The following is a 13,203-nucleotide window of genomic DNA, read 5'->3' on the forward strand; positions in this document are numbered from 1 at the left end:
GATACTAGACTATATAATACTATACTGTTCACTGACGAATGAATCATTCACGTAGTGAAACGAATATAAATGAAAATAAAAATATATACAATAATAATAATAATTATAATAATGATGACGATAATAATAATAATACGGAAAAAAGACGATCAGTTAATAGAAATGTCATGTAGGCCTATTTTACGGTGTGACGATAAATGATTTCCAGATGAAACTACGTGAATAATTTACTCTCACTGAAACACTGTATTTGTCTTTTAATTAGACTAAATAAAATATATTTGTCTATTAATTAGACTAAATAAAATACAATATATGTTCAATTCAGCCTTTGAACTGCATTCCAGTAAAAATCCCAGGTATAGAACCTACATTCAGAACGTATAAGTAAAGAGATCGAAATGAAGGGGAAAATAACGAATATAAACTAATAATAGCCTACAAATATTACGGAAAGAGGAGATTGTGGGATGCATACATGTCTACATCGTGCACAGACAGATCAGCATTCGCATATACAGCATCGCCCATTGTTAATATAATAATTTAATATTGTATTAATTTCTGTAACTATTAATATAATAATTTCTTAATTAAAAATAAAATATTAATAAACCTATCTCTGATAGGCTAATCCTGGGTTACTATGGTCACGCAGGTTTGTTTATGCATTAAAACTCATGCCCACGAGAAATGCATGTTAATATGCATGTTTCCCACGAGTTAATATGACGTTCCCACGAATTAATATCTCGTGGCCACAACATAATATCATGTTCCCACGAGTTTATATGTCGTGGCCACGACAAACATAAGTGAACCGAAGGTGTCCCCTGGCGGGCACCGTAGATATCAGGTAAACTGGGCAACTTTTTGGTTAATCGCTTGGGAAACTGACAAAAAAAAAACATGTATGACATTCTTATGACATTGTATGACGTTCTTATTATTAATAAGGACTGTTTTTAATATTTCTGTGTTGAATTGATGCAATAAAATATAATTGTTCAGGCCCTACAGGTTTTGAAACATTTTCTGCCCCACATTTTTTGAGGCAGCAGTGTTCAGGTAAAATGGGCCAGTCAATCTGCAAAGTGAAATGCAGTTTAAATTAAATTAATACACATTTGAATAAAATTCAGCTAAAAACATACTTTGCAATGTTCAAAAAATAATATTATATATATATATATATATATATATATATATATATATATATTTTTTATTTTATTTTTTTATTTTTTGCTGTATGGGCTCCATAAATAGCTTGATAATAAATTAACTCCTAAATGACCATTATGTGTCAGGAGATGTGTGCTATAGTCAAAGGCATGAGGAGGTACTAATTCAAAGTCTTTAATGAGTAACCAAAACAAAGAGCCTTAAGATATGGAATGAAAACTTTCAGTAAAATTTTCTTTTGAAAGTCAGTTGTCCCTTTTGACACCAGTGTGTTGCTGTAACTTGTTCCATACTGTAACTCTCAGTGAAGATTCTAGACAGACTTTTCAGTAAAAACCATGTCATATTTCAGTTGGATTGCTAATCATTGTGAGTCACTGGTGCTGATTGCTGTTTACGGCTGTATTTAATTTGATTTAAATTAGATTTAATTTAGAAGCTGTCTAAGCACATTATTGTATGCATCTTTACTGTAGACATGTACTCTATATTGATAATGTCATGAAGTCATGAAGACATCAAATCCAGTCTGAAAAACTATTGTGTCTACCTCTGAAATTCTAAAGGTACCAAAATGAGCATTTTCATTTTCCATTTAACACATGGAGTACATGAAAACATAGTTACAGATCTGACAAAATAACTTTCCTTTAGTTGGGGAAATTTATCATTTATTTGTGATGATAAAATATGAGTGAGAAGAATGCAGGGTGTTCCTCAAATTAAACAAATGCTAATTGGGAAATCAACTATTTATCTAATAATCATTAACTAACTAATAATCATTCCTGTGATTTAGTGTAATAGTTCTCCACTGAAACTTATTTCGGTACTTTTGGTGTGATCACATGGTGCTCCAATGATGGCTCAGATCATGTGACCTTGGCAACATAAATAGTGGATCAGAATCATTCTGAGAGTCAGACTGCCTGATAACATTTAGATTTCAGAATTTAATCATCAGCACTGCAGTGATGTCAAACTCTAAGGACAGGACCCCAGTGAAGCCTGTCACTCCAGAGGTGAAGCACATCTGCCTTCAGGTATGAGACACAAAATCACTCATTGTGAATGCATTTATTTGTTCTAACTTAGTAAGGTCATGTATTTTGGTGCTGTGAATGAGGTTATTGTTGTTGTTATTTTGAAGAGATCGCTCTATTGTGCTTTTTAGTTAAAGTCACAATTCTATGTTTATTGTTTTAATACAATAATATATTAATTAAGTTTACATTTAATTGAATTTATAACGCCAGAGGTTAATGAATTCAATCTTTTGCTTTTTCAGATGAAATCACAAGTGGAGAGTAAGGCTAAAACCAAATTTGCAGTTTACAATCCTCTTGACTTTATTTCTAAAGATGAGGTTGAAGTAAACTACACATACATAGTAAAGGTAATTGTGTATTTTGAAGGATTTCGAGCTTGTTAATTATTCCAAGATATTTTGATTTGATCATTTAGTAGTGTGTCGAGTGATTTGCATCTTGACTGTTTCACTGTATAGTCGAGTCAACTTCTCTGCATTTGCATACGACAAAATGTTTTGTTGCAGCTTTGTAGTATTGCTGGAAAAATCTAGTCCAAATCTAGTCTTCAGCTGTCACTCTAATGCTGCTGACCATTGAAAAAGACTGATTTGAAGTTGCTGGTGCTATGAATGAGGTAAAGAGACTTGCTGCTTTAGTGCACCACATCTGGTTATAGGACAAGATGAACTTGTATAATTTTATTCTGTATAAACTCATGTGTTCTAGTACAGAAATCTAAACACTGGATCAAGTCAGTTACAAAATTCTTGTTTCATTTTTTTGATATGTTTTTCTTAGTCTGAAACCACTTCTTTGGTTTATGTTGTTAATAGAGAATGTGACTAGTCAATATGAAAGCTCCTTTAATATAGCACCATCTTGTGGCGCATTAACTACATTTCATTTAATTTAATTTTCCACATTAATCCCAAATTATAAAAATTACAGGATGGTGAATTTAAATTGGTTGTAGAAAACTGAATTTGTTTATATAGAGCATTTATGTTCTTGTTGCGAAGAACTAGCGTGAATCAGAATTTATTTATTTTTTGGAAATCCCTGTTACTATACTGTTCATGACATCAGAGTTTCAATATTTTGAATTAGATTCAATTATTGAATTTTCATTAAAATTTGAGTTAAGGTTTAGCAGTTTTGTGTGCTTATATACACTGCTGCTTAAAAGTTTAGGATCAGTAAAAAAATTTTTTTTTTTAAGAAATGAATACAATAGTTACCCAGAATGTGTTCAATCAATAAATAAAAGTGATAGCATGGATTTACATTGTTAGAAAAGATTTATATTTTAAATAAATGCTGTTCATTTTAACTTGTTATTCATCAAAGAATCCTGAAAAAAAAAAACAAAAAAAACAATCACAGGTTCCAAAAACATATTTGGCAGCAAAACTGTTTCCAACATTGATAACTCTAATAATAAATCAGCATATTAGACATGTATTTATGTATATATTTATTTTAGTTTATTAAATTAAATTAGTTTATTAAATATATTATTTCAGTTTTGGTTATTTTACTACATCAATTTAAACTAAATGAAAGTGAGCAATGTTTTATTGGCAAGTATCTGAAAACAAAAATATTTGTAATATTATTTTATTTAAGTTAACGTTTATTTCAAGTAAAAAAAAATATTTTAATTTAAGATGACAATAACAACCCTGTTTGTTTGTCATTACTGTCATCATTTTGTCAATAGTTTTTACTTTTATGTCATAATTCCTACCTTTTATTTCAAAATGTTTACTTTTTTATCTAGTCATGACTCAATCTGTCAATGTAAATGTACATTTTATGTCAAACTTTTTATTATGTTAGTGCTATGGTTAATTGCTATGGAGTTTAATCTGACAAAATCATATCAAAATCATACTATGGCATAAAAACAACCAAATTATCATAAACATTTGCAATGCAATATTCATTAATTATTTATTATCATTTTCTCTTTTTTTTTTACCAAAAATATATAGACATCTGAGATATTCTGAATAATACATTTTTGGTCTGTGTTGTCATTTTTACAATCAAGTGCTGTATAAATTTCAGTCGTCATCTTCACAGTCTTTCACAGAGCGGAAATTAGTTTTGTTTACTGAGGTTCCAGCTGAATCCATTCGTTGTATCCTCCTGCATAATGACGGGCCCTGAGAAACAAAAACACACACATTATGATGAGTTTTGTAATTTGTGAGTAAGCATAAATTAAATGAATTATTATTATTATTAGGTTTTTGTCTTTTTAAGCAGATTAAAACACACACACACACACACACACACATTTAATTGCAGTATTTGTAGAGTTTTTTCTAGCAAATAGTAATTTTATTATTTTAGAGCAAATGACTATAGCCTTTACAGTGTATTATTTTATTAATTTATTTTCAGGTATGTATGTATTTTTTATTTATTTTATTTTATTTTCCTTAAATTGTTTGTGTAAACCATTGCCTGTGTAGTGTTATGTAGATGTCCCCAGAAGATAAAAAAAACGTAAATCTTATGTTTTAAACCTAGAAAAACACTTTTCTATAGCAAAAACACAACTACAACAACAAAAACACTAAAACCATAAAGAAAACCATTTTGTTACTTGAAATAAATCAAACATTACCTGAAATAAAAAAAAAACTAAAAAAATACAACTTCTTTCATTTCAGCTAGTTACGAAGGAAAGATTTCTCGGTTTCATTTAGTTTAACTTGATTTGCTAAAATAATTCAAACTTAAATAAAAGTCAGTAAAACTATACAGATATATGTGACCCTGGACCAGTCTTAAGTCGCTGGGGTATATTTGTAGCAATTGTCAAAAATACGTTGTATGGGTCAAAATTATCGATTTTTCATTTATGCCAAAAATCATTAGGATATTTAGTAAAGATCATGTTGCATGAAGATATTTTGTAAATTTCCTCCCGTAAATATATCAAAACGTATTTTTTTGATTTGAAATGTGCATTGCTAAAAACTAAATTTGGACAACTTTAACGCTAGCCTTGAAAAATCCAGACCCTAATCTATTAAAGCCCCACTAAGTAACTTTTCCCTCAATGCTCCCTCTACAGGTTAGAAGCGGAATTGTCCATTACCGCTGTCGTAAATAATTTAGCCTACCGTCGCGTCACATGCACGTTATTTGTTTGAAAGGCTATCCAGGACCGGCTTTGGAAATAACGATGTCCAGTGACAAGGTAGAGTATGTTGTATGACATTATAAAAGTATGAAAACCTTTAGTGAAGCCTGCCGTGAAGCAAGTCGCATTTGTAGTAACATTTGAACTACAAAACCGCGACCCGACGACCCAAACTTACATAGTGCTGTTATGGCTGATAGAGGGTCGCAAAGTGAATGCGAAAGTGCCGTTTCACCCTGTTATGAGTTGATGAACCACTGACATGAGTTCGGAAACATTATTTTAAGGTAAAAAAAGTTACTTAGTGGGGCTTTAAGATTAAGGGTCTGGCATCGAGCAATGAAAAGGGCCTAACTCGAGGGGCGGCACCAAGCATGCATTTGAAACTCTAACTGCACGCAATTGGATAACTCCTGACCAATCACAACAATACACGGTGTGACGTATCCAGAGCGACGGTGAACATATAAGAGTGGATTTCAATTTTATAACATAAACAATGTGACAAGATTAATAACTATTAATTACAACAGCCGAATCAACCTCATAAAACAATTAGGTCCGATCAAACTATTCATTAACTATCAACTAATATGTGGATAGACGCTAGCACTAGCTTTTCATTTAGCAGCGAGACATATCGTCCTGTTCAAGTTAGGCTACTGTATTACTATTGAATGGTTCAGTTTTTCGTTACAGTAAGTTTACCAAGTGACTCTTACATTTGTAAATGAGATGGACCTCATCCACCACAATCCCGATCAGGTTGTCCCGGTAGACCTTGTTCGCTAACATTTATCGCCACTTCTTTTTTAACAGCCAGGACTCGAGACTGCCGAATGCCATCTGGCATTGCCCGCTTCGGATCTGTTCTTCTTCGTGGTCGCCCCATACGCTTAACTACCAGCGGAGCTAACTGATAGATTAAACTCTTGCCGTATCCAGTCGGCAAAACAGCAAAAACGTCCTTCTTGCAAAGGAACGATTCGAGCGCGGTTTTCTGTTCCTCTTTTATATGAAAAGCCAAGTCTAACTCGTTCATTGTAGCGGCCAAAGCCGTTGCAAACAACTGGTGTTCATCTGTAGTCATCTTTCAATGTTTACTAAATGATTCCGGAAGTCGTACACTGCAAAAAATGCTTTTCTAGCTTAGATTTTTTGTCTTGTTTCCAGCCAAAATATCTAAAAATTCTTAAATCGAGAAGAATTTTCTAGATGAGTAAAAATTATTGTCTAGTTTTCAGAAAAAAAGGTCAAAATTAAATGCATTTTTGCTTGAAACAAGCAAAATAATCTGCCAATGGGGTAAGAAAAATAATCTTGTTTTCTGTTTGAAATAAGATTTTTTTTCTCACCCCATTGGCAGACTATTTTGCTTGTTCTAAGCAAAAACTCACTTAATTTTGACTATTTTTTTTCTGAAAAAAAGAAAATAATTTTTACTTGTCTAGAAAATCCTTCTTGATTTAAGAATTTTTAGATATTTTGGCTGGAAACAAGACGAAAAATCTAAGCTAGAAAAGCATTTTTTGCAGTGTAGCGCTGTCGTCATCAGCTTAGCTCGCCTCTGGCCCGCCTACATCAGATACACCGATTTGATTGGTTCCCAGAACTGCTTACGTAATGCAGTAACGTGCATCATTGCTCGATGCCAGAGTGTCTTCCAGAGACAATTCAAATTGTGCTCTCGCGAGACCTCTGGATTTCCAGGATACTTTCCAGGATACTACGCCAGAGCGCGTGCACATGTGACGTGACTGATGCCAAACTCGTGCTCATGACAGATGGACGTGGCTGTGTATCAAAGGTAAAAAATGATATAAATACTGTTCAGTTTCTCACAAAAACCGATCGTTTCGTGTCTTAGGACATCAATGTATCGTCACGAGCCGCAGGGTGTAATTTGGATTTGTCTGTGCATGTTTTTGTTTACTTTTAAAGGTCTGGTGCCCATCCACGTCCATGATAAGGCTGGCAGACTGCACCGGTTTTCATTAAAAATCTTCGTTTGTGTTTTTCTGAGGAAACAAAGTCACCTACATCTTGGATGCCCTGGGGGTAAGCAGATACACATCAAATTTTCATTTTTGGGTGAACTACCCCTTTAATATCCAAAAATTTACCCTTACGACTGGTTTTGTGGTCCAGGATTCACACATTTAAAAATGCTAATAAAAGATTTTTCAGTTAAAAACCATGTAGAAAAAACCTCTGTATTAAATTACACCGATAGAAATGCCCCATATATAGGAATACCAGTGTGTGTGTGTGTGTGTGTGTGTGTGTGTGTGATCATACTTGCTGTATCCCAGATCTCTTGCAAACTCCAGCGCGGTGAGGCTGCGGATGCCCCTCTGGCAGTACAGCACAAAGCCTGAGTCCTCTAAACCAGGCTTTGGGACGCCGTAGCGCTCTCTAAACTGATCTGGGCTCAGTTTGAGGGCCTGCTCCACGTCTCCCACTGCATGACCAAAAACACTGTAACTCATCATGTCTGTGTGTGTTTGTGCAGATCTTTGTGTGTTGGTGACTTACAGGGAATGTTAGTGGCTCCTGGAATGAATCCTGCTTCCAGCTCGTCTGGTTCACGAACATCGAAGAGCTGGATGCTTCCGGTGGACATCATTTCCTTCAGCTGCTCGTACGTCACAACATCATCTGAAACACACCACAGGTGAGAACATATCTGAGTACTGACTACAAACTGCTGTTAATTCATACACAGTGCCTTGCAAAAGTATTCATACCCCTTCATTTTTTTCACGTTTTGTTGAGGCATTATGTTAAACTGCTTTAAATTAGTTTTTCCCCCACATCAATTTACACTTCATACACCATGATAATGACAAGGCAAAAAACAAATTTGCAAATTTTACAAATTTATTAAAAATAAAACACTGAATTAAGTACATTGCATAAGTATTCATTGTAACTCAGTACTTAGTTGAAGCTCCTTTACTGCCTCAAGTCTTTTTGGGTATGATGTGACAAGCTTTGCACGTCGGCATTTGGCAATTATCTGCCATTCTTTGCCTCACCTTTTCACCTCTCAAGCTCTGGCAGACATTTTCTAGAGTCCTAGTTGATCCAATCATCTTCCATTATGGATAATGGAGGCTACATGCTTCTGTGAACCTTCAATGCAGCAGATTTGTTTCTGAACTCTTCCCTAGATCATTGCCTTAACACAAGTCTGTCACTGAGCTCTACAGGCAGTTATCTTGACCTCAGGACCTGGTTTTTGCTCTGATGTGCATTTTCAGCTGTTAGACCTTTTCTGAGAGGCGTGTGCCTTTCTAAATCAAACTCATTCAAATGAATTTGCCACAGTTTAACTCCACTCCAAGTGTAGTAACATCTAGAAGCAATATGAATGCTCCTGAGCTAAATTTCGAGTGTCCCAGAAAAGGGTATGAATACTTATGCAACGGGATCTTTTCAGTTTTTTTTTTTTCTAATAAATTTGCAAAGTTGTTACAAACCTGTTTTGTGCTTTGTCATTATGGTGTATGAGATGTAGATTGATGTGGAAAAAAGTAATTTAAAGCAGTTTAACATAATGCTGCAACAAAACGTGAAAAAAAATGAAGGCACTGTAGTATGTTTTTAAAATGTCTTATGTTCAAGGCTACTTTTTGAAAATCTAAAATTCAGTAAAAACAGTAATATTATGATTTAAAATAACTCTTTCTTATGTAAATATATTTAAAATTTTAATTAATTCTTGTGATGCAAAACTGAATTTTCAGCATCATTACTCCAGGCTTCAGTGTCACGTGATCCGTCAGAAAAGAATAACAATTCATCTAAGTTACAATGAAATAATTAAGATATATATAAATAACAGGGTTGTGCCACCTATAGAAATGTATTTGTTTAATTCAAATATTTTATTACATTTATATTTTGTTAGACAATTCTTTATTTTGCCCTCTAAAACTGACTAACAGTGGAAACAGTGCATCATCAGAAAAAAAAAGTGTGTATTACGTAATGCGTCATAGTGTAGATTCTCATGGGAATGTAGACTCCCACCCAAACACAACAATAACCTGAATGAATCAATAATCATAAGGGTTTGTCATAGTAATTCATCAAACTAAACAAATATACTACGTGAAAGTAGTTTTTCACTCAAAAAAATTAATGCAGCATAAGAATAAGGTACCGAATATCACAAGCCAGTCAAGAACATGTATGAATAAAAATAATAATTTAAAAATATATATTTTTATAAAAATGTAAGACTTTTAATAAAATAAATTTTTATAAAAATTTATGAAAGCGTGATAATTATAACTATTTTCTCATAATTACAACTTAGTACGTCATAATTTTGATTTTTTTATCCCAACATTAGTGCCATAATTGTATAATTTTTTACTTTTTTACGTATATATAACATTTTACTTTTATGTCATAATTTCTACTTTTTTATCTCAAAATGTTTAGTTTTTTTTCCTCATGATTAATCAATGTGTCAGAATTTTAACTTTTTATCCCAACATGACTTTTACTTTTATGTATACATAACATTTTGAGTCTTATGTCAAAATTTCAACTTTTTATCTATGGTATGTCATAATTTCGACTTTTTTCTATTTTTTACTTTTTATCTCAAAATTGTAACTTTTTATCCCATCATGACTTTAATTATCTCAATTTTAACTTTTAATGTCATAATTTTTATGTTTATGTCATAATTTCTACTTTTCATCTATGGTATCTCATAATTTCGACTTTCTATGCCATAATTGAGTTTTTATCTGATCATGTTTTGTTTTAATTTATACTTTTTGTCTCATAATCATTAGAGTATCTCATAATTTTGACTTTTCGTGTGATAATTGACTATTTTCTCATAATTAAGACATGTCATAATTTTATTCCAACATGACTTACTTGTCATAATTGTATCTATGTTTTTTACTTTTAATGTATATATAAAATGTTACTTTTACGTCATATTTTTACTTTTTATCTGATCATTAATCAATGTGTTATAGTTTTAATTTTTTTTAATTAAAATTTTTATGTCATAATTTCAACATGTTATCTATGGTGTGTCACAATTTAGACTTTTACCTATCTCATAATTTTTACTTTTATGTGATGTTTTTTATTTTTTATCTCAAAATTGTAACTTTTTATCTCATCAGGACTCAATGTGTCAGAATTGTAACTTTATATGTCATATTATTCACATTTATGTCATAATTTCTACATTTTATCTATGGTATCTCATAATTTCGATTTTCTATGCCATAATTGACTTTTTATCTGATGGGTTAGGGTTAGGGTTAGGTAATGATTTTTATCATTTTGTCATAATTTCTACTTTTTGTCTCATAATTTTGACTTTTTGTGTGATAATTATGACTGTTTTCTCATAATTAAGACTTACAACATGACTTACTTGTCATAATTTTATTTCTATTTTTTACTTTTAATGTATATATAAAATTTTACTTTTACGTCAGATTTTTTACTTTTTATCTCGTCATTAATCAATGTGCCATAGTTTTAACTTTTTTTGTCATTATTTTGATTTTTATGCCATAATTTTGACTTTTTTGTCTCATAATTTTTACTTTTATGTCAGTTTTTTTTACTTTTTATCTAAAAATTTTTAACTTTTTATCCCATCATGACTCACTTTTTATGTCATAATTATTACGTTTATGTCATAATGTCTACCTTTATTATCTCATAACAACTTTCTATGCCATAATTGACTTTTTATCTGATAATTTTCTGTCATAATTTCTGCTTTTTGTCTCATAATCAGCAGTATCTCATAATTTTGACTTTTTGTATGATGATTATGACTATTTTCTCATAATTTTATCTATAATGTTTTACTTATATGTATACATAATTTTTCTTTTATGTCATAATTTCTAAAGCCTACTTTTTATCTCAAAATATTTACTTTTTATCACATCATGACTCAAAGTGTCATAATTGTAACCTTTTTTGTCACCATTTTTAAGTTCATGTCATAATTTAGACTTTTTATGTCAGAATCTTAACTTATCATGACTCAGTTATTCAGACGTGTAACTTTATCTCATAATTTTTACATTTATGTCAAAATTTCTACTTTTTATCTGTCATAATTTTGACTTTTTTCTGTCTCATAATTTTGACTTTTATGTCATTTTTTTTTTTTACTTTTTATCTCTGAATTTTATCCCATCATGACTCACTTTTTATGTCATAATTATTACGTTTATGTCATAATTTCTACCTTTAGTATATCATAACAACTTTCTATGCCATAACATAACTGACTTTTTATCTGATAATTTTCTGTCATAATTTCTGCTTTTTGTCTCATAATCAGGAGTATCTCATAATTTTGACTTTTTGTGTGATGATTATGACTATTTTCTCATAATTTTATCTATAATGTTTTACTTATATGTATACATAATTTTTCTTTTATGTCATAATTTCTAAAGCCTACTTTTTATCTCAAAATATTTACTTTTTATCACATCATGACTCAAAGTGTCATAATTGTAACCTTTTTTGCCACCATTTTTATGTCTATGCCAGAATTTATTACTTTTTATGTACGAATTTTTACTTTTTATCTCATAATTTTTACATTTATGTCAATTTCTACTTTTTATCTATGGTATGTCAGCATTTCGACTTTTTCTATCTTATAATTTCATCTCCTAATTATAGACATCAGGAAGGCTATGGCAAAGCCAACTAGTTCATCATATGATGCAACATTAAACTTAAATTGACCCTTGAGTCACTGACCATACGTGCAAACTCGCATGCTTAGGCTTCTGTGTAGACAGGTGTTACCTTTCCCATGTTCGTTAGATGCATAAAATTATTTTGTTTCGCAAATAAGCCATTAAAATACATGCATTGCCTATTAAAGTAGACTTTTGACACATTTCTCTAACATTTTCATCATTTCAGACATTATTATTACGCAATTAACTCAAATACAATAAGAGCTAAATATTTTACCTGTATCTAGAGGTCGACTGTCAGATGTTTGTGTCCATTTATTGCAGTTGTCATCAGCTCCATTTTCACACTGATCCGTACTATCTGCTAAAACAGACAGAAGTAGGAGCGCCACTAGAGCGCACACACCTGAACTCACGTGCATCACTGGATTCATCTCTATCGAATTTCTTTAAAGTACAGACAAGATTAAGTCTAAAAAGTGCAGCTATGACTGATCTAAAGCAGTCAGTTTGATTTAACTAAGTATCAGTGTATGACTGAGGCGATTACACGAATCCAAGTGTAGCTGTCTGACAATGTTTACAGTCAAACATAAATTATGTTTTCCTCCAGGCGGCGCTCAGAGGCTCAAAATCCAATTACGCTATTCGTCCGCTTGCACACGCGTGGGCGTTTTATGTTTTATTAGAGATGTTTCACTTTAATCGTTTAAACCTATTATTTAAATAATCAATATGTGATATATACATACATTTTGTTCACAATCATTATTTTAAATGCAATTCAAATCAAACTTTATCAAGTAATCACAATGGATCGTGATTGGTGCGTTTATATCAGCGCTGAGAATAGTAACATGTACCACGTGACGGCGTCGCTTGCCTTTCTACTTCTGCAGGTGTCTCGACAATAAATTTCTCTTTAATAAAGTAATTAAGTAATTACAAAAGCCATTAAAATGAAAAAATGCCATGTGCAATTAAAATAAAAAAGTTTGTATTTATACGATCGGATTTCACCAATCAGACAGAACGCTTGGTCTCCTAAGCCACGCCCACTATTGTCTTTCTACTCCTTTTTGTACACGGTGTTGGTCCGCCTCGGACTAAACCA

At 31.8% G+C, this 13,203-nt stretch overlaps 1 protein-coding gene across 1 annotated transcript; it reads right to left on the bottom strand.

The window, feature by feature from the left end:
* Positions 1-4,152: 4,152 nt before the first annotated feature.
* Positions 4,153-12,659, bottom strand: LOC141335823 (thiosulfate:glutathione sulfurtransferase-like). Its single transcript, XM_073841380.1, has 4 exons — positions 12,367-12,659; positions 7,906-8,028; positions 7,669-7,831; positions 4,153-4,381 (listed from the first exon to the last, which is right to left on the bottom strand). The coding sequence occupies exons 1-4, from the start codon at positions 12,521-12,523 to the stop codon at positions 4,327-4,329; spliced, it is 498 nt and encodes a 165-aa protein (XP_073697481.1). The 5' UTR covers positions 12,524-12,659; the 3' UTR covers positions 4,153-4,326.
* Between the last annotated feature and the right edge of the window lie 544 nt (positions 12,660-13,203).

The sequence above is a fragment of the Garra rufa genome, chromosome 5, assembly GCF_049309525.1.
Source record: "Garra rufa chromosome 5, GarRuf1.0, whole genome shotgun sequence".
Classification (NCBI taxonomy): domain Eukaryota; kingdom Metazoa; phylum Chordata; class Actinopteri; order Cypriniformes; family Cyprinidae; genus Garra; species Garra rufa.